The sequence below is a fragment of the Puma concolor genome, chromosome E2 (genome assembly GCF_028749965.1).
Source record: "Puma concolor isolate L17-30 chromosome E2, mPumCon1.1.hap2, whole genome shotgun sequence".
Lineage (NCBI taxonomy): Eukaryota > Metazoa > Chordata > Mammalia > Carnivora > Felidae > Puma > Puma concolor.
Window position 1 is genome coordinate 56,597,156 of NC_141681.1, and position 21,896 is coordinate 56,619,051.

Sequence of the window (21,896 nt, forward strand, 5' to 3'; positions counted from 1 at the left end):
AAATCTTGTGTTGAAGACTGTGCACCTGCTAAAGAAAAGCTTAATAATCTTACTGTTGATCATTTACTTGTGTCACTTGTTACAGTTCAAACCAGAATTCATTTTTATAATGACTCAAATTTTATGACCTAAGTGAAGTGCTTCACACACACGTTTTCTTTTATCAGCATGCTTTTTGTAGCTATAGCTTGTTACAAATATAGTTTGTATTTGCTTCTGATGCTTAAGTGGAGACAGCTTGGCTGGTGAGCGTTGGCTTCTGTGTCCTTTTAACACCTCACCAGGGTCTCGAGGAGCATTTTGCTTCCTAGCATCAAAGGGAGCTCCACATTCAGCTTGCGTGTGAAGGTGAGCCCACATGTGCTACAGCAGTGCCACAGCTAGGGCCGGTTTCTGCACCGGCTTCGCCTTCAGCAAGTGCTACGTGATGGTCCTGTTCCCGCAGCCGTAGTGCGCCCCAGGGCAGCTTCTCTTGCAAAGAAGACAAGACCCATCATGGTTTTCTTTGTCTTTTTCCTTTGTATTTTTTTAAAATATTTATTTAATTTTGAGAGGGAGAGATCGAGCATGAATGAGAATCCCAAGCAGACTCTGCACTAACAGACCGACATGGGGCTCAAACCCACGAACTGTGAGATCATGGCCTGAGCTGAGACTGAGTCAGACTCTTAAAACCAACTGAACCACCCAAGTGCCCTGACCCATCGTGGCTTTCTTGGTGTGCGATACTCATCTGGCTTGTATCTGGAATTTCAATTCTAGACCTGTAAACTTTACATTTCATACTTGATAAGATTTATAAACTTACCCAAATAAAAAGGGCCTTTTTCTGGGTATGCCTAAACAGAGGTTTTTAAGTGGTTTAAGCCATCGTATTTGTATTTTCTCTTGTGTTCAGGACACTGGCTTGTGCAGCTGGGGCTCAGAGATGACCTCCCAGGAGCTGGGCAGGCGCTAGCCCTGTACAGTCCAGGCCTGCTGAGTTAACCCTTCATTGCACGCACTCACTTGGTTTATTGGTTCATTTCTACGCCTTGTTCTTTTGTTTGCTTGTGTTTTAACAAGGAAATAGTTTTTTGCCATCCCTGAGGGTAAGTGGTGTCTGTGGGAAAGCCTTCATCTGAGAAAGGCCTCTCTTGTCTCTGGTCTCTGGCTGACACGGAGTCTCACAATTGTACCTGACCTTTTCAGATGCCCCAGTGAGGGTTGCTCTTGAGCTGTGGCCCGGAGTTCTTCTTCTGGGCTTTCTGAGATGGCAGGTGCTCCACATCAGGGAATGACGTGGCAGCCGGGGGAAGGAAGCCTGTTGACAGAGGAGGCTTAGCTCGGCTCCTGTGCTGCTGCAGAGCCCAAATCCAGTTAGACGGTGTGCTTTGTTGGGGGCCCATTTCTTCCTTGTCTCCAGAGGTGAGACTCCCAAGTAGGCACACACCATATTTTTCCATCCTTAGAATTGTGTATGGCTAACCTTCGGAGAAAGGAAATCGGCCCATTCACTGTCGGGACATTTCCGTTCACATCCCTGGATAAGTGCTAACTCCCCTAATTTTTCATCGTGTTTGAAAACTGAGGCCAGACTCCTCACATGGGTCTCCGCTCAGTGCAGGAAGGCCATCACAGTGGTTTTTTATGCATTTCAAATGTCTTTTTTATTCAAATGAGCCGTCAATCCAGTTAGTTTTCAACTTATTCAAAGAAGAAATTTCCCTGTCTTTTGGGTATTACAGATGCCTTCATTCCAAGTGGGGAAATGCACAAGGCTCTCTCCTCTCCCTTCCCAGCCCTGACTCTGACCGCATCTTGGTCCGCTCAGTTGACTTGAATCATCCTCATTACTTTCCCCTGGAGTAGATTGTGACTCATGCACGTCTACACTAACGCACTTTTCTAACCTGGGGTTAGGATGGCCGACAGGGCAGCTCCCGCTCCAGGAATCTTTCTTAGGAAAAGAAAGAAGAACAGGTATAGTCTCTCATGTAAGTTCAGGCTTTTAAACAACTGTCACAGGAAAAGGACACCAGCAGGGTGGACAGCACTGGAATAGTTCCTCCCTTCCTCAGCATCCTTGGCTCTAGAAAGAACTGAATTAATACCTTGTAGGGAGGGAAATGGTGTTGGTTCTGAGAGTTCTTTAGCTGTTGGACTGGCCAGCCGGAAACTGGCTGTCTTCTGTTCCTAAATGAGACCTTACAGTGTTTGATAAAGAAAAGATGTGCTCGTAGGCAGGGCCTCCGGGGATTCTACTCTGGAGGTGCCGGCCAAGCCATGCTGTCCTCACAGTAGTGGCCGTACCCATCACGGCTGCTGCATCTACGTCCCCACCTCCATGTTCAGGGTCAGCGATAGGCTAGAACAGCCCTCTGCCCAGAAGAGCTGTCACACTTGTGGTTGCTGTTGATCAAAGTGAATGGATAAAGTCAGTGAGGGAGCAGGTGCACAGGAGACCCGGCACGAGCCCCCAGATGTCCTCTCCTTGCAGTCCTATGGACGGCACTTAAATCTCCCACAAGTGATGTGTGACCGCGTGTTGCCAACCAAGGAAGCTCACTGAGCCTTGGTTTCCAGGGATTTTATAGAGGGGTTGGTCAGATAGCCAAGGAATGGAGCTGCCTGCATGGCTGACCTCAGTTACTCTGTATCCAGCCCCTCCAGAGGTCAAGTTGGTACCTCATGGCCCACGGCCCTCCCTGTAAGTCATGTTGTTAGAGTTGTCTGTCCGGCATGGCCCAAGCTTCCCAGGTGACCACAAAGACGCTCTCATCAGACAGGATATTCTCCCAGGAGCTGGTCAGGGGCCCAACCCTTGTTTGGAACATGCCTAATTGGATCTGGATCGACCTGGATCTGCGGAGTTAAACCCATTATGGCACTGTGTACTTGTTTACTTGGTTCATTGATTCGTTTCTTACTTGGTTCAGGTTACAAAGAACTACTTATGACGTTTGCCATCTGAGAACATACGATTTGGAACAAGGTTCTAGTAGGGCTTCTGTTTTTTGTTTTTGTTTTTTAAATTTGCAAATTTTTTTTCTTTTCAAATTTCTATATAAATTCTAGTTAGTTAACATATAATGCAATATTAGTTTCAGGAATAGAATGCAGTGATTCGTCACTTGCATACGGCACCTGGTGCTCATCACAGGTGCCCATCCCCCCACCGACCTCTTTCCATTAACCCTCAGTTTGAGTCTCTCATGGTTTGTTTCCCTCTCTCTTTCTCCCCTCCCATATGTTCATCTTTGTTTTTGTTTTTTTAATTTTTTGTAACGTTTGTTTATTTTTGAGAGAGAGAGAGAGAGAGAGAGAGAGACAGCATGAGTTGGGGAGGGGCAGAGAGAGAAGGAGACACAATCTGTAGCCGGCTCCAGGCTGTGAGCTGTCAGCCCAGAGCCTGACATGGAGCTCGAACTCACAAACCGTGAGATAATGACCTGAGCCAAAGTTGGACATTTAACCAACTGAGTCATCCCGGCACCCCCATCTGTTTTGTTTCTTAAATTCCACATATAAGTGAAATGGTACGGTATTTGTCTTTCTCTTGACTAACTTCTTTCACTTAGCATAATACACTCTAGCTCCATCCACATTGTTGCAAATGGCCAGATTTCATTCTTTTTCATGGCCAAGTAATATTCCATCTATATTTATATGCCACATCTTCTTTATCCTTCCATCAGTTAATGGACATTTGAGCTCTTTCCATACTTTGGCTATTGTTGACAATGTTGCTGTGAACATCGGGGTGCATACACCCCTTCGAATCTGTATTTTTGTATACTTTGGATAAATACCTAGTAGGGCAATTGCTGGGTCATGGGGTAGTTCTATTTGTAACTTTTTGAGGAACCTCCATACTGTTCTCCACAGTGGCTGCACCAGCTTGCATTTCCACCAACAGTGCGAGAGGGTTCCCTTTTTTCCGCATCCTCGCCAACATCTGTTTCTTATGTTGTTAATGTGAGCCATTCTGACAGGTGTGAGGTGGTATCTCATCGTGGTTTTGATTTGTATTTCCCTGATGATGAGTGGTGTTGAGCATCTTTCTGTGTGTCTATTGGCCACCTGGATGTCTTCTTTAGAAAAGTGTCTCTTCATGTCTTCTGCCCATTTCTTCACTGGATTATTTGTTCTTTGGGTTTTGGGCTTGATAAGTTCTTAATAGATTTTGGATCCTAACCCTTTATCTGATATATCATTTGCAAATATCTTCTCTCATTCTACAGGCTGCCTTTTAGTTTTGTTGACTGTTAACTTTGCTGTGCAGACTTTTGTCTCGATGAAGTCTAAGTAGTTCATTTTTGCTTCTCTTTTGATTAACAGTAACTGTGTTTATGTGCCTTTTAAGTTGTTCTCCTCCTTTAGGGAAGTAGGTGGGGTACATGTGTTTGTGTCTGTGTATCTTATAATATATATGTGCATGTACTTATATAGTAAGTCAGCGCTCATAATATCGGTAGTCAACAGGCAGCTGAAAGTGCATTCCTTCAGCAGAAGTGTATTGAGTGCCTGCTAAGGGCCAGAGACTCTGCCGGGTCCTGGAGACATAAGGATGAATGAGACTTACTCCTTACATGAGACTTACTCCTTACAAAGACTAGCGGGAAGAATAGAAGTCATAGAAGTGATACTAATGAGCTCCCGCACATCACGCCTCTTGTGGATCAGACACCAGCAGGCACTTTAATGGTCTCAACCACCCTCGAGGCAAGATGTATGTTTCCCTGTCACAGATTAGTATCCAGGGAGGCCCTGTCCTTTGCTGCCGGGCTCACAGCTGCCACACAGCAGAATGGGAATGTTATCATGTCTGTTCTTTCCAGAGCACCATATTTTTGCAGTAATTGGTGCCAGTTCTTCAGAACAGCTAAGCATCTCTTATGCTCTGTGGTGAGATTCAAAAAGCTGCTCACGTAATGTGCTTGCTGAAGAGGAGCTGGACAGGGCAGTAGCAGGCCCTCGGGAGGTGGTGTGGCTTCTAGGGAGTTGATGCTGTGCAGCTCTGTGAGCTGTCTTCTGGGCCAGGTGCATCCTCTTAGACCCCCATCCTCCCCTCAGTGCCCGGAGGTGAGGCTGAACATTATCTCCAACCTGGACTGCGTGAACGAGGTCATTGGCATCCGACAGCTGTCCCAGTCCCTGCTGCCCGCCATCGTGGAGCTGGCCGAAGATGCCAAGTGGCGGGTGCGGCTGGCCATCATCGAGTATATGCCCCTGCTAGCCGGACAGCTGGTGAGTGAGGCGGCCTGGAGTCAGGCCTTGTTGTGTTCAGCGTGTCCAGGGCTCTCACAGTGTCACCAAGGCCCCCCGAGGGCTGTCTGGGGAGTAGGAGGAAGGGGCATGGGAAATGGGGCTGTAAAGGTGAAGAGACTTCTAACGGAAGTCTGAGAACCCAGAGAAGGGAAGGGAGTCCCCCAGGGGAAGCTGAGGAGTATCTGATGTGTTTGGGTGGGTGTGTTTCCCTGTGTATCGCTGGAAACTCCCCAGTCTCCTTTGATTCCTTCTCTTTTTTTCTCCTGCAGGGGGTAGAGTTTTTTGATGAGAAGCTCAACTCCTTGTGCATGGCATGGCTTGTGGATCATGGTGAGTCCCTCCGGCAGGTGGGGGAGGATGTTGGTGCTCCAGGAAGGATGGAATCGGCATTGACTAGGGCTTGCAGGGGTGTGGAGTCACTGCCTCAGGCCATCTGCCGCTTATGTGGACCAGCTCCCTTTTTAGAATCCTGGATAAGGGCAGGGTGGGAAGGGAAACAGAGCAGATCACCCAGGGGCGGCCTGGCCCGGTACAGTGTAGAGAGTGCCAGGGCGGCTGGGCAGGTGACTCGGGCTGGAATCCTGCCCCTGGCTGTGGAAACTCGAGCACACTCCTCTGTGAAACGGGTGAGAACTGCTCATTGTTTTCACTGAGGTAAAAGTGTTTGTTTGTTTCACTGCCATTCCAAGTATTAGTTACTAAATAATTTGCTTAGGCATATCAGTTTACCCATCTGTAAAAAGGTCAGTAGTGGAAGCTGTGTCTTGGAGCTGTTGGGAAGATACTGCATGAAAAGAAACCGCACTTTAGCAAGTAGCACAGGCTTTGCTTCACCTGCAGCCCGGCATCCAGGGCTGCCCAGTCAGCAGTAGCGAGGGACTGCTCCCTGCCCGCTCAGCCCTTCACCTTCTGAATCCCCACCCTTTTGCAGTCTATGCCATCCGTGAGGCGGCCACCAGCAACCTGAAGAAGCTGGTGGAGAAGTTTGGGAAGGAGTGGGCCCATGCCACTATCATCCCCAAGGTCTTAGCCATGTCTGGGGACCCCAACTACCTGCACCGCATGACTACACTCTTCTGCATCAATGTGAGTGCCCCCACCTGCCTGCTGGCCTGTCCCCCAGGGAACTGAGAGTACCTGGGAGAGGAGGGATGGCCGGGGTCCTTAGGAAGACATCTGGCTCGGGAGTGGGGACGTGGTAGAGTTGGGGGCGGGGAGGAGGGCAGGGATGGGTCCCTGGGGAACTACAGGCCAGGGGTAGGGACCTGCATGGGTGAAACCCGGGACTGGGGAGGTTTGGCCTGCTGAGCAGTGACTGCCAAACCTTTCGGAGCATCCCTCTTGTTGTCTATAAAGTATATGTGTATATTTACATATGATAACATTGTTTATGTGTGCAAGCTCTAGAGTCAGACCTACTCATTCATTCTCGTTCTGCCATAGATTAGTCATAGGCCTTGGGACATTTCCCAACTGCTCAGTGTTTCAGTTTTCTTACCAATAAAGCACTCATCCTGTTAATCACAATACATTACTCAGGAGGTTGTAAAGATTAATCTGGCCATACATGCACGGGACTTAGAACAGTTGTGTTATGTGGAGCAAGGGCTCCTTTCTAGTCACTTAAATAAACCATCCACATAGCTAGAAATTAAAAGATAGAATTTAACAACATATAAATATAACTGAGTGTTCTGATGATTTCTTCCCACATCTCACTTTGGAAACCATCACGCTAAGGAAAGCATCCTGGGGTTAGGAATCCAGGCCCATCCCCAGAAGATAAAGGGAAGTCTGAGGATGGGGAGATGGGACCAGGACAGTCTGAGCTGAGGGTTTCCAGGATAGGGAGACAGTGGTATTAAGGTGTTAGGAGGGCGTTAGTAGAGATGGCAGCCTCAGGAGAGTAAACTGTTCCAGAGTGAGTGAACCTGGGCTCAGAGGCCCCCATGTTGCTCAGCGACACCCTCAGGCGTGATGATCACTGAGGTGGCCTGGTCAGAGGAAGGAGGAAATGGGAGTTAGCCATGAGCTTTGTATAGTCACCTCTCTGTCACTCACCACCCCCAGGTGCTGTCTGAGGTCTGTGGGCAGGACATTACCACCAAGCACATGCTGCCTACAGTTCTGCGTATGGCTGGGGATCCTGTCGCCAATGTCCGCTTCAATGTGGCCAAGTCCCTACAGAAGATAGGGCCTATCCTGGACAACAGGTGAGGTCCGGACCCTCCTTCACACACCGGCGGGGCTGATTCTAGGCATCTTAATCTTTGACCTTTGAAGTTGGAGCCTAGGGTTGGAGACCCAGCATGGCTCTTGCTGTGTAAGCCTGGCCGGTCTCTTCATCTTCCCAAGGTCTTAGTTTCCTCAGATGCGGAATGAGAATTCCCATGGCCCACCTCATAGTGGGAGGGAGGCAGTAGGATGGCAGTTGTGTATATACTGGTAGCAACAGGGAAGAAAATGAAACTAGCAAGTTTTAATTATTTATGAATGTGTGTGTATGTGTATTATTATTGCATCAAACCCATCAGATACCAAGGAATAAATTTAATAAAAGATGTAGAACATTTTTAGTGAAAACTATAGAACATTGCTTTGAGAAATTAAAGATTCACTTAATAGTCTCGGATGGAATTGTTCCCCAAATTTATGTATAGATTCAGTATAATCTCAATCAATCTTAGCAGGTTCTTTATTGAAAAATTGACAAGTTGATTCTGGAATTAACAGAAACGAAAAGATCTGGAGTAGCAAAAGTGGTCCCAAAAAAGAAAAAAGTTGAAAGACTTCTAATACCAGATACCAAGACTTATGATACCATGGTAATTAAAAAGTGAGGTGTTGGCACAATAATGTAGTCCAGTGAGCCAGAATCAAGGGCACAGAAACAGACCTGTGTGTATATAACAGTAGGTGCTACTGCAGTTGAGGAGTGAAATGTAGGTATTTTCATAGACAGCCCAGTCAGTTGGATATGCATGGGGGGGCGGGGGGCGGGTTCCCACTTCAGTGTATAAGCGAATTAGAGATAATCGACCATAATCAGAAAAATAAAAAAGATTTTAGAAGAAAATTTGGGACAAGATCTTTAAGACTTAACAGATTTATTAAATTGCTCAGATTTGTTAAATAGCTCACCAGGGGAAAAGGTTGGTGAGTTCTCCTTGATTGAAAAGAACTTCACTGAAAGAGAACATTATGAGGGGCCCCTGGGTGGCTCAGTTGGTTAAGCGTCCAACTGTTGACTTTGGCTCAGGTCATGATCTCAGGGTCGTGAGATCCAGTTCCATGTCGGGCTCCGCGCTGGGTGTGGAACCTGCCTAAGAGTCTCTCCTTCTCCCTCTCCCCCTCCCCCTCCCCCACTGCCCATGCCCCCTCTCTCTCAAAAAAAAGAAAAAAAAGAAACACATTATGAGAGTAAAATGGCAAGCCACTGATTGGGAGGATTGGGGGTAATACCTACTTCTGACTAAGCATGGACTCATCCAGACTACTTTCCTACTAATCAAGAAGACAAACCCCCAAGAAAGATATGGGCAAAACCGACTTGAAGATGCACTTCTGAAAGAAGATCTCCTTGTAGCCATTAATATGTGACAGGGTGCTCAACATCATCAGCCATCAGGAAACTGCAAATGAAAATACACCCCAGAATGGCTTAACCTGAAAAAAATTCAGGGTCATTTGGCGTTTGTAGATCGGCTGGAACTCATACATAGCAGGTGAGGCCGTGAGTGGCATATAGGTGCAGTCACTCTGAAAACTGGTAGAATCTAGTGGAGCTAAGTGTAAGTACACTGTAAGCCAGCACAGCACGTCCATTCCTGGAGAAACGAGTGCTTATTTGTAGCAAAAGGACGTTCGTGGTAGCTTTATTCATATTAGCCACGGAATGGAAACACTCTCAAGTGCCCACCGGCAGTGCAGTGGATAAAATCGTGGTTTGTTCATACTGTGCAAGACTGTATTGAGCAATGAAGACGTCTGCTCTACTTAACACAGGTGATTCTCACCAGCGTCATGTTGAGTGAGAAGCCGGACGGACCCAGGGAAACAGCCTGTGTGATTCCACTTCTGTCAAGTTCCAAAATAGGCAAAACAGATCTAGATGATAGAAGAGAGAATGGTAGTTGTGTGGGGCAAAGGAACGGTTCTGTTAACTGGAAGGGGACATGCCTTCATTTCCCCAAACACTTGACTTGCCGTGTGGGTGCATTTCCCACGGGCCCTTACTGGAGAGTAGATCCCTCCCCCTTGGCTCCTGTGGGGCCAGGTACTTCTCCTTCAGCACTTGATATGTCTCTGTTAATTATCGTCAGTTTGGTCTGTGTCTTCCTCCTCGCCCAAGCCCTTGCCACGGCCTTGCAAGGCTCAGGTGTTGGATTTACCACTCTGCTCACACCTAATGCATAGTAGGCCTCAGTAAATATGTTAAATAAAGACATCCATTTGCTGAGCCTCTGAGATTTGTGGGTCCTGTGATTCTCTGCCCCACTTTCCCAGACTGACTGACCTCCCTTTGTCTGTTCTGGACCCCCAAGACCTCTGTCCTAGTTTGTTAGACTTCCAACCTGCGAAGTCATTTCATCTCTGGGCACACGTGTGTGTCTGTATCTGAACCCCTCCTTGCCCAGAAACCCTCTGCCTCCCTCACGCCCCCAGCCTGGGTTGCCTCACCCTTTCCCTCGCCTTTCCTTTCTCCTTCCAGCACACTGCAGAGTGAAGTCAAGCCCATCCTAGAGAAGCTGACCCAGGACCAGGATGTGGATGTCAAGTACTTCGCCCAGGAGGCTCTAACTGGTAAGGCGTGAACTCAGACACCCCGGCGGGAGGGTGGTGTACAAGGACGAGCCTAGGCCTGAGAACAGCAGCTCCTGGGAGGGAGAGATGCAGAGCAGTTGGGGGCAGAGGGCTAGCTGTGGTTCTGACTCCCTCCTGTTCCTGTTCCCCCAGTTCTGTCTCTCGCCTGATGCTGGAAGAGGAGCCGACGCCGGCCTCTGGTGTTCACCCTCCCCCCCCAGGTCCCTCCCTCAGGGAGACGGTGGGGGGCCTTTGGCTGTCACTCCCTGTGCATGGTCTGACCCCAGGCCCCTTCCCTCAGCACGGTTCTTCCTCTCCCCAGCCTGGGAATCCGACTTCTTGCTGTCCACCTCCCGAGGGGCTTGGGGAGCACAAGGTGGGACAGGGCAGTGACCCTGGGAGGAAGGGGCCACTTCCATCCGCAGAGATGTGAGTGTCCAGGGTCACTGGCTCCAGCTGCTGTAATGGGGACCCCCTACCCCATCTTCTCCACCTCCTTTCTCCCTTCCTCCCTTCCTCCCTTCCTCCCTTCCTTTCCCCACCCCCCTCAGTGGTTTTTTTGTGTGTCGACTGTGCCGTTTTTATTTTGTTCCTTTTTTCCCTTTTCACAGAGAAATAAAGGTCTAGAAATAGCTGGTCCTCTGGTTTTAGTCACTAGCATGGAGGAGGGGTGCCACACCAAGGCCATGCTTTCTCCCACTCTCTTTGGGGAAGACCTAATTATTGGGCTTGGGATTTCTCTGGGGAACCACCAGGAGTGTAGCTGGCCTGCAGGGTAGTGAGGGTCCATGAGGTGTCTCTGGCCAGCAGAGGCCTGGCTGCAGCTTAGTCTCACAGACATCAGCCAAGTATGTGGTGGTTCATAGCAGGTGCCTTGGAGCCAGACTGCCTGGGTCCAGATCCCAGTTCTTTTAGAAATGGCTGTGTGACCTTGATTGAGTAGGTTACCCAGTTTCCCCAAGCTCAGTTTTGTACTTTGTAAAATGGGGAAAACGGTAGAGTCGAGATTGCAGTGTGAAGACTAAATAAGTTCATATATGTCAAGTGGGTAACCGTGCGTAGCACGTGAGAAGCTGTGCCTTGCTGGAGAGCCCCCTGTGGGTCAGGCCCTGCTGCTGAGGAAGCCCCAGGGCCGTCACAGGGAATGAATGGGAAGGGTACCGGCAGGATGGAGCCCGTTGTCCCTCAATACCAGTTCTTCCCATTTCTTCACTAATAGAGACACTCTGCTTTGTAGCTGGGCACGTCTGCCTGGATTCAAGGCATTTTCCAGGTCTCTTGACATTCGAAGTGGCATTGTGACTAAATTCTGCCCAATAACATGTGAACAGAAGCGGTGTGTGCAGCTTCTAGGAAGTGTTCCCCGGGAGGAGCTATGCACCCACTGCTTTTCCTCCTTCCTGCATTTTAGACTATAGATCAGATGACTGGAGTGGGAGCAGCCATCTCGGGCCAGTAAGCCCAGCAAGGTAGCAGAACAAGATAAGAGGAGCCTGGGTCCCTGATGCTGTGACAGCCCACACCAGTGTGGGTTACTTGGGGGAGTTAAACTGTTTGACTCACTGTTCATTTGGGGTTTCGTCACTTGCAGGTCACCAAATTCTAACTGATGCAGGGGCCAAAGAGCCCCGGAGAGAGGAACAGGAGACTTAGTGGATGGTGGTACGTGTAAGGTTTCACAGAGGACGCGATACTGAGTGAAATTTTGCTCAGCCAGGTGGACGGGAAATTGGCACTGGGTGGCAAAGTAATTTCACCAGCTCAGCCCTCGTGTTACTGAGTCCCTACTGTTAGGCCCAACTGCGCCCTGGGGGATGAGGGTGAAGGAAACCGTTCCTCCCGTTTTTGACTTACGTTGGTTTCATAAGGGAAGGGTCTGTGGCTTACATTCAGGCCTCACCCTGCACCCAACACAAATGTACCTTTCCTGGGGTATAAATATTTGAAGGACTGACTGAGTGAAGAATCGAAGTTGGGGGTGGGGCAGTGTGGTCACTTTCAGCATGATGAACGTTCAAGTTCAGTAGGCAGTCTACCACTAATTGTTGAAAGAACATTCAGATGGATGCTGCGTGGTGTTTCATCTGTATTTTACTGTGTAACAACACACCTGCAAAACTTGGTGATTGAAAACAATGAAAATGTATTCCTCATCATTCTGCAGTCTGGGCTCAGGTCAGTTGGAAGCTTCCTCCATATGGTATCTGCTGGAGTTGGAATGTTCAGGATGAGTTTGTCACTCCCGTGTCTGGGAGTACCACCTCATCCGAGACCTGTTACAGCACCGTGACCTCTCCAGGGTGGCTGGACCTCTTTATCTGATGGCTTATGGTTCCAAAGCAGCTTCCAAGAGAACGAGTCCCAGTTTACTCGCTTTCAAACCTCTGCTCGCATCACAGACCAAAACAAGTCACATGGTGAAGCTCAGAGTCTGTGTGGGGAGGGACCTCGCAAGATGTGAAAACCTGGAGGGTATGGTTCACTGGGGGCTGCCAGTAATAGTCTCCGACACATGGTCCAGAGAGAAACTTCGAGTTCCATCTTAGCTCTGTTAGAGGCGGGTGGAGGCATCAACAGCATAAGGTGAGGCTGATGGCAGAGAGTATAGAGCATTTGGAGAAAGCCGAAGATGTATACTTTATCCTGGAAGCTGAAAGCAGCCACAGGGATTTTGGTAAAGGAGTGACAGCATCAGAATTAAAGGGGGTGGGAGGACCTGGAGGATATGGTCTAAGCAAGAGAGGAGTTTTGAGCTGGAGCAGGTACTGTGCAGTTGGGGAGGTTGTGGATAAAAGGGAAGCAAAGCTTCTCAAGGGGACAGATGGAGACTGGGTAACACTTGGATCTGGGAGTAAAGGGAAGGATGCAGTCATCTTGGCAACCAGGGTTCAAGCCTTCTGAGACCACCTGCTCTTCTCTGAGAAACCGTCCCGGTTCCTGCAAAGCTACACGCGCTTCAACATCGCCAACCCTTTGCGCGTAACACGAATCTCTACCTGGAAAGCTTTCCCTCCTCACTCCTCAGGAAACAGAAGTAATTCAGTGTGGAGAGTGGGAAAACAAGTGGGGAGTGGCACTGGGGAGAAGTATGGGGGGGCAGATTTTGAAGAGCCCTCAAATACAGTGAAGGGATTGATTGTGACCCTGAGGGACAAGATCCAGCAAGATTTAGGGGAGATCCTTCTGGGGTCAAATGAGGCCAGGGGGCCAGAGAGGAGGCTGGGATGATGGTCCTAGGGGGCAAGGGCAGGGCCTCAGCGGGGGCTGTGGCTGAGGAGAGCAGATTGAGGAGGTAGACTTGAGGCCACTTCTGCTTTTCAAACGCACAGGGAAGTTACACAAGATGAAGCTGGAAGGAAGGCCCTGTCCCCATCCTGTTCTCAGATCTAATCAAAATTTAAAGCCTCAGCATGTGCCTTGTCATCGGCCCTCCTGTCTAAGGAAATCCCTGCTCCAACCACTCCCTTTAGTCCTTCTCTGTGCAGCTGTGTTTTTCAGATGATGACGAAACAGACCCAGAGTGTTTTGGGTGTCTGATGTGGGCTCTTATGGACATACCAGATCAGAACTCCACAAATCTCTCCCAGAAGAAAAAGTGCCTTAATTTCTTCTAGTAGCCCAAGATCCTTTTAGGTCCTAACCAAGGAGGAAAGCTGGCCCTATAAGCTAGGCGAGAAGAAGCAGAGCATGGCTGGCACCATAGGAAATAGGGTCCTGGTCTCTTAACCATAATGCAAAATCTAGAAATCCACGGTAAGATTTTTAATGAGTTATTGGGGGCAAAACCTGATCTCTCCTGAACTACTATAGTCTAAACAAAGCCTAACTTCAGAGCTTTTATTCCTCTTACGTAGAATATACATCACAGCAGAAATCTCTATATCAGGAATATATGGAATGCATTTGATGGGTAATCAAGAGTATCCACAAAAGTCCAGGCCCAGATGGCTTGAGTAAATTCTACCAAAACATTTAAAGCATTAATATCAATTTTTCACAAACTCTTCGCAAAAGTAATAGTACTTCCCAACTCATTTTGAAGCCAACGTTACCTTGATGCTAAAACCAGACAACAACACCAGAAGAAAACTACAGACCAATATCCTTCATGAACATAGATACGAAAAACCTCTACTAAATACTAGCAACCCAAATCCATCAGTACACAGGATTAGGCACCATGATCAAATGAAATTTATCCCAGTCATACAATGTTAATTTAACATCAGAAAAATCAATAAAAGATAAAAACCATGTGATCATTGATGCTGAAAAAACATTTGGCAAAATCCAACATGCTGTCATAATAAAAACACTCAACAAATGAAATAGAAGGGAACTTCCTTAACCTGATAAAAGGTATCTACAAAAACCCGCAACTAATGTAATGATGAAAGACTGGATGCTTACCACATAAGATCATGAACAAGACAAAAATATCCACTCTTGCCACTTCTTTTCAACCTTGTGATAACAGCTCAGAGTAATTAGGCAAGAAAAATGAAAAGGCATGCAGATTGGAAAAGAAGAAGTAGAACTGTATTTGCAGATGATATGACCTTCTATAGGAAATCCTAAGAAATCCACTAAAAAAAAAAAGAGTCTAATAAACAAGTTCAGTAAGATTGCAGTATGCAAGATAGATACACAAGAATAATTTGTATGTCTGTACATTGGCAGATAAATGTTGGTAAGGATGAGATACTGGACTCCTCATATACTGCTGATGGGAATGTAAATGGTATAGTCACTTTGGAAAACAATGTGTTGGTCCCACAGAGTTACCATTTTGCCCACTCATTCCACTCCTAGGTATATACCCAAGAGAATTGAAAACGTACGTCCTTACAAGAACTTATACGCAATTTTTGGTAACAACATTCTTGACAATAGCCCGAATGTGGAAACCACCCAAATGTCCATCAACTGATGAATGGACAAATGAAATGTAGTGTGTCCATATAATGGATATGAGTCAGCCATAGAATGAATGAAGTATTGATGCATGCTACAACATGGGTGAATTTTGGAAACCTGTCAGGTGAAAGCAGCCAGACATAAGAGGCTGAATATTGTAGGATTGTTTTACTTGTACCTTTGGTGTCATTTCTAAGAAATCATTGCCAAATCTAATGTCATGAAGGTTTTGACCTATGTTCTCTCCTAAGAGTTTTACAGTTTTAGCTCTTACATTTAGGTCTTTGTTTCATGTTGAGTTAATTTTTGTATATGGCGTTAAGTAGGGATCCAACTTTTTTTTTTTTTTTTTTTGCCTGTGGGTATTCAGTTTTCCTAGTACCATTTGTTGAATGGTCTTGGCACTCAAAAATCATTTGACCATAAATGCCAGTACCATGATATTTTGATTACAGTAGCCTTGTTTTCAAATCAGGAAAGTGAGTCCAGCTTTGTTCTTTGTTTTGGTTTTTAGGGGCCCTTGAGATTCCATATGAAGTTTGGGATGGGTTTTTCTTTTTCTGCAAAAAACATCATTGAGGTTTTGATAGGGATTGCATTGAATCTGTAGATGGCTTTGGGTCATAGTGACATTTTAGCAATAGTAAGTCTTCCATGAACAGGGAATACATTTCATTTATTTAGGTCTTTAATTTCTTTCAGAAATGTTTAGTAGTTTTCATTGTAGAAATCTTTCATCTTAACTAAATAAGGTTAATTCCTTATTTTATTTTTTTATGCTCTTATAAATGAAATTGTTTTTGTAATCTTTTCAGATTGTTCATTGCTAGTATATAGAAATGCAACTGATTTTTCTGTTGACCTTTTATTTTGCTACTTTGCTGAATTCATTTATTCTAACAGTTTTATTCTGGAATTTTTAGGCTTTTCTACATAGAAGATCATATCATCTGCAAACAGATAACTTCACTTTGTCCTTTCCAATTTGGATGCCTTTTTTTTTCTTGCAGATTTATTCTGGTTACTATATTTATCATTATATATATTTTTTTAAATTTTTTTTCAACGTTTTTATTTATTTTTGGGACAGAGAGAGACAGAGCATGAACGGGGGAGGGGCAGAGAGAGAGGGAGACACAGAATCGGAAACAGGCTCCAGGCTCTGAGCCATCAGCCCAGAGCCTGACGCGGGCTCGAACTCACGGACCGCAAGATCGTGACCTGGCTGAAGTCGGACGCTCAACCGACTGCGCCACCCAGGCGCCCCTATCATTATATATTGAATAGAAGTGTTGAGAGTGGGCACCATTGTTAATCTCAGGAAAAGCTTCAGCTGTAACTCTTAAGTATGAGTTTTACAGTTGTGGGCATATTATATATGAAGAAGTATATATGGTTGTGGGCATATTATATATGACCTTTATTTTGTTGAGGTACATTCCTTCTATACTCAATTTGTTGAGAGTTTTCATTATGAAAAGATACTGAGTTTTAGGTGCTTTCTGCAACTATTGAGATGATTCTATAATTTTTATTCTTCATTCTGTTAATGTGGTCTGTCACATTTATTGATTTGCATATGTTGGACCATCCTTACATCCCAAGGATAAATCTTATTTGATTGTGATGTATGGAACTTTTAATATGCTATTGAAATTGGTTTGCTAGTTGGTTGTTGAGGATTTTTGCATCAATATTCATCAGGTATATTGACCTGTAGTTTTGTTTCCTTGTAGTGTCCTTCTCTGACTTTGGTATCAGGGTCTTGCGGACCTTGTAAAATGAGTTTAGGAGTATTCCCTCCTCTTCAACTTTTTGGAAGAGTTTTAGAAGGACTGTTGTTAATTCTTCTTTAAATGTTTGGTAGAATTGACCTGTGAAATGAACTGGACCTGAGCTTTTCTTTGTTGGGTTTTTGATTCCTTATTCAGTCTCCTTATTATTGGTCTGTTCAGATTTCTGTTTCTTCAGTATCCAGGAATGGTAGGTTGTATTTATCTAGGAATTTATCTGTCTTCTAGATTATCCAGTTTATTAGCATATTATTTTGCATAGTAGTTTCTTACGATCCTTTGTATTTGTGGAATCAGTTATAATGTTTCCTCTTTCATTTACAATTTTTCTGAGTCTCTTTCTTGATTTGTCTAGTTAACAATTTGTCAATTTTCTTTTTTAAAGGAGCCAATCCTTAGTTTCACTGATTTTCTTTTGTCCATCTTGTCTATTACACTTTTTTCTGCTCTGATCTTTATTATTTTCTCCCTTCTGCTAGTTGTCTTTTAGTTTCTTGAGATATGATGTTACATTGCTTATATGAGATCTTTTTTTCTTAATGTAGGCATTTTCTTAATGTTGGTGTCTGTGCATTACATAAACTTCCGCCTTAAAAGTGTTTTGCTGCATCTTATAACTTTCGGTATGTTGTTTCCATTTTCATTTGTCTCAGTATACTTTCTGATTTCCCTTTTGATTTTTTTTATTTGTTGGTTCAGGAGTGTTAGTTTTCACATTTTTGTGAATTTTCCAGTTTTCTTCTTTTTATTGATTTCTAGTTTCATGCCATTATGTGTTGGAAAAAATATTTGATAGGATTTTAGTCTTCTTAAATTTGTTAAGACTTGCTTTGTAGCCCAACGTATGATCTGCCTTATAAAATGCTCCAGGTACACTCGAAAAGATTGTTTTCTGGTGCTGTTGGATAGAATGTTCCATGTATGTCTGTTAGGTCCATTGGGCTATACTGTTCTTTAAGTCTGCTATTTCCTTGCTGATTTTTTGTCTGGATGATCCATCAATGTCGAAAGTGGGGTATTGAAGTCCTTTTACACTATCATATTATTGTATTTTCCCCTTCATCTCTGTCAACATTTGCTTTAAATATTTAGGTACTCGAGGACTGGCTTATATATATTTACATTTGTTGCATCCTCCTGATGGATTGACCCCTTTATCACTATATAGTGACCTTGTTTGTCTCTTGTGACTGATGCTGCCTGAAAGTCTATCTTATCCAATAGAAGTGTAGCCACTCTTGCTCTCTTTGGTTTCTATTTGCATGGAATATCTTTTTCCAACCCTTCACTTTCAGCCTATGTTTATCCTTTCTTCTGCTCTACACTGTTGTTCAACCCTGAAGTAAATCTTTCAGTTCAGTTGTTTTATCCTTTGGCTCCAGGATTTGTTTGATACTTTTTTCTTTCTTTTTTTTTTTTTTTTAATTTTTTAAATGTTTATTTTTGAGTGAGACATAGAGACAGAGCATGAGCAGGGGAGGGGGAGGGGTAGAGAGAGAGGGAGACACAGAATCTGAAGCAGATTCCAGACTCTGAGCTGTCAGCACAGAGCCCGATGCTGGGCTCGAACCCATGAACCGTGAGATCATGACCTGAGCCGAAGTCGGACACTTAACTGACTGAGCTACCAGGTGCCCTGGATACCTTTTTCTCTTTTTTTTAATATTTCTTCTGTCTTTGTTGAAATTCTCACTTTGTTCATGCATCGTTCTCCTGACCTCATTCAGTAACCTTATGATGGTTATTTTGAATTCTTTGTCAGGTAAATCATATTATTTCCATTTCATTAGAGTTGGTTTCTTGAGATTTATCTCATTCCTTTGTTTGAGATATATTTCCCTGTTTCATCATTTTCCTTGACTCTGTGTTGGTATCTGTGCATTAAGAAAAACCCAGCCACCTCTACCAGTCTCCATGGACTGGTCTTGTAGATTCTGGGAGTCTCTCAAATCTTCACACTAGTCCGAAATACCATCTTTGTTGTAGTGGCCCCAGGCATCTAAAATATGCCGGGTCCTGTCAGTCTGAGACAGGTGAGACAGAAGCCAGTCCTTCAGGCATCCCACAGAGAAGTTGGGACTTTGGACATGTGGTCCATTCTTTCTCTGCCCAGGGAGAATATAGTATCTGAAATTTTTCTTCTGCCCGTACTGTGTTGAGCTGAAAGAGGGGTTATGGCGCCTGCTTGTATGTTGGTTTAAACCTGTGTTTATTCTCACTGGTCTCCAGGCGTCTAGAATATGCCAGGTCCCATCAGCTGTCTGAGACACAAAACAAGCCAGTCCCTTGGGCAGCCTTTGGAAAAGCTGGAACTTTTGACGTTTGATCCAGCTCTTTCTTCCCTAAGGGGAAAGCTAAGAGCTATGCCAGGGGTAGGTATTATGGCAAGGAGACTCAAATTTTCCTACTGGTCTCAGTCTGACTGGTTTGACATTCACCCAGGATGCAGGAACCTCTCAACTAGCTTATGGATTTCTTACAAAAGGAATTCATCTGTTTATGGTTGTTGAGTCACTGAGTCTATTGGGGAAAGGAGCTTTCTGGGCATCCTGTTCTGCCATTCTGCTGACATGACCCTCATAGGCACATTTCCTTTTTGTTTTCAGTAGTCTTTGGCTGTTTACAGGTCAGTGATATGAAAGTATAATGCTTTTTATTCATGCATTTCTGTGTCAGTCTTGATTAACTCCTCAAAAATAAATAATAAACTACAGTCAAGCGTCTTGTTTTGGGCCTGCCTCTTACCCATCAGCCTCTGACAGTACAGGCCCCTAATGCCACCTGGCCCAGCTCTTGGGTAAATTTGTCCCAGGAAGCCTTTTCATATCCCCTGTCATTTAGTATTTTCTGTCATTTTCACTTTAGTCTTGTGGTTGGTGTGTGATGTTAAACCAGGGAGTGACTTTATTTGCAGTTCCTTTATTACTTAGGAAGTTGAAGAGGATTCTGAGGATTCTGAAAGGTCTTTGTAATTGCCTCTTTGAGGACAAAGGTTCATCTCTCTCAGTATCTCATTCTCACTAAGACTGTCAAGAAATGTGAAGAATTGTCTTAGATTTTACCCCATGTGCAAGATAAATCCTGTCTATTTCATGAATGCTGATGGAAGGCATGAGACTCCTGGGTCTAAGATAAGATTTTATCATTTATTTTATTTATTATTTATTTATAATGACACAGTAAACAGCAAGAGCTTCATGTTTGCATTTGTTCCGCTGGTACTCCTCAAGTCCTATGGTGGTGATGCAAAGAGACCCAGGTGGACGCTGTGCACTTAGTAGGTTTGCATTACCACAGTAATGTCAGTGCTTAGGACTTAAGAATCTCAACCTTTTAAAGTTGTTACAAGCAAAACTGCCCAATTTTTTGCCTCAGGGGGAAGCATTATTTTTATGGTGGTCAAGTAATTTGCCCTTTTCCCTGAAGAGGGATATTGTAGGCATTGCCTGAGGCCAACAAAAATCCTTGAAATGATAATTCAGAAGCTGATACAAGCAGTGAAAACACTTAAACCAATGGAGAACTGTCTCTCATCTTGGTGCAGCTTTCCCTGTAAAGCAGGGGAAATAATCCTCTGAACAGAAAGTTCCACTGAAGATTTCTGACACCAAGACTAACCTTGATAGTGTGGTACACTGGGGTCGTAAGTATTGAAAGAGACCCAGAGAGAGAATTACCAGGAGGCTGGACAGAAAGCTGCCAAGGCAAGGTGATGTTAAACCAGGTGAGGCAATGATCAGTAACCAAAAAGGAAAACCAAATATCACATTTTATCTTGAAGGGGGAAAAAAAAAGACTTAAGTCACTACCTATACATAAAACAAATAGTTTCCAAATGGATGCTGATGGAAATTTTAAAGGCATAAATGGTGTTTTGAAAAGGAAACAACACCTATGAGATTTTATAACGACATTAACTATAAAGGAGGACAAATTGAGAGCTGCTACTCATCAAAAGACACTAAGATTAGAGATAGAGCCAAGAAAGGATTTCCATCCAGTATACTAAAGAACTTTATAAAATTCAGTAAGAAAATGATAGAAAATAAAACAGGAAAAAATGAACAAAATAAAAGCAGACACTTCAAGAAAAAAGTACCCACTATCTAATAAACAACAACAGCAATGAAAAACATGATCAACTTCCTAAGTAATAAAGGAACTGCATATAAAGTCACTACCTGGTTTAATATCACACACCAACCACAAGACTAAAGTGAAAATGACAGAAAATACTAAGCATGAATAAAGACGTGTATAAACTAGGCATGTTGTACACTGTTGGTGGGTATGAAATTCACACAAACGTTTTGGGAAAATTGGCAGTTATCTCCAAAAGCTGAGTAGAGACAGACCTGTGGCCCAAAAGTTCTTCTATCACATATGTACCCAACAGAAATGCATACGTGTATCACCAAACCACATTGTAGCGTTTACATGCCAGTGCTATTCATGATAGCCTCAAACTGAAACCCACTTTTGTGTGCATGGACAGAAGGGTTAACTTGACTGATTGATATTCAGACAAGGGAATTCTAACACCAACAGCATGAGAAAATACAGATAAATTAACAAACGTGGAATTGTATTTAAAAAAAAATTTTTTTTACATTTATTTATATTTGGGAGACAGAGCACAAGGGGGGCATGGGCAAAGAGAGGAGACACAATCCGAAGCAGGCTCCAGGCTCTGAACTGTCAGCACAGAGCCCAATGCGGGACTCGAACTCACAAACCACGAGATCATGACCTGAGCCGAAGTCAGACACTCAACTGACTAAGCCACCCAGGCGTCCTGACAAACATGTGGAATTTTAAAAGCCAAATACAAAAGAGTTCCTGCTGTAGGATTCCATTCATACGAATTGCAAAGAGGTGAAATTGTTTTAATCTAGGATCTATACACAGGTGTGTTCAGTTTGGTATTTTAGTGCACTTATGAGCTGTGCATAAATATTTTTATAATACGTATCGGCAACTAAACAAATTAGTTGTAAGAAGGTAAATAGGTTAATATGTAATGACCCTATATTGTCATCTGTATTAACTATATTAAATAACTTTACATAATGATTAGTTTTTACAAGTACTTTGCAGAATAGTTTTTACAAGTCAATTCTGGGTTGGAATCTA

General features: G+C 44.4%; 1 protein-coding gene across 1 annotated transcript in view; it reads left to right on the plus strand.

The window, feature by feature from the left end:
• The window catches only part of PPP2R1A (protein phosphatase 2 scaffold subunit Aalpha), a 37,373-nt gene extending 26,688 nt beyond the window's left edge, over positions 1-10,685 (plus strand). Inside the window, exons 10-15 of the mRNA XM_086688396.1 lie at positions 5,056-5,229; positions 5,520-5,580; positions 6,182-6,336; positions 7,321-7,463; positions 9,962-10,053; positions 10,207-10,685. Coding sequence (XP_086544522.1) covers positions 5,056-5,229; positions 5,520-5,580; positions 6,182-6,336; positions 7,321-7,463; positions 9,962-10,053; positions 10,207-10,223 — 642 coding nt within the window. The 3' untranslated portion in view covers positions 10,224-10,685. The remainder of the gene's footprint in view (positions 1-5,055; positions 5,230-5,519; positions 5,581-6,181; positions 6,337-7,320; positions 7,464-9,961; positions 10,054-10,206) is intronic.
• The last annotated feature ends 11,211 nt before the right edge of the window (positions 10,686-21,896 follow it).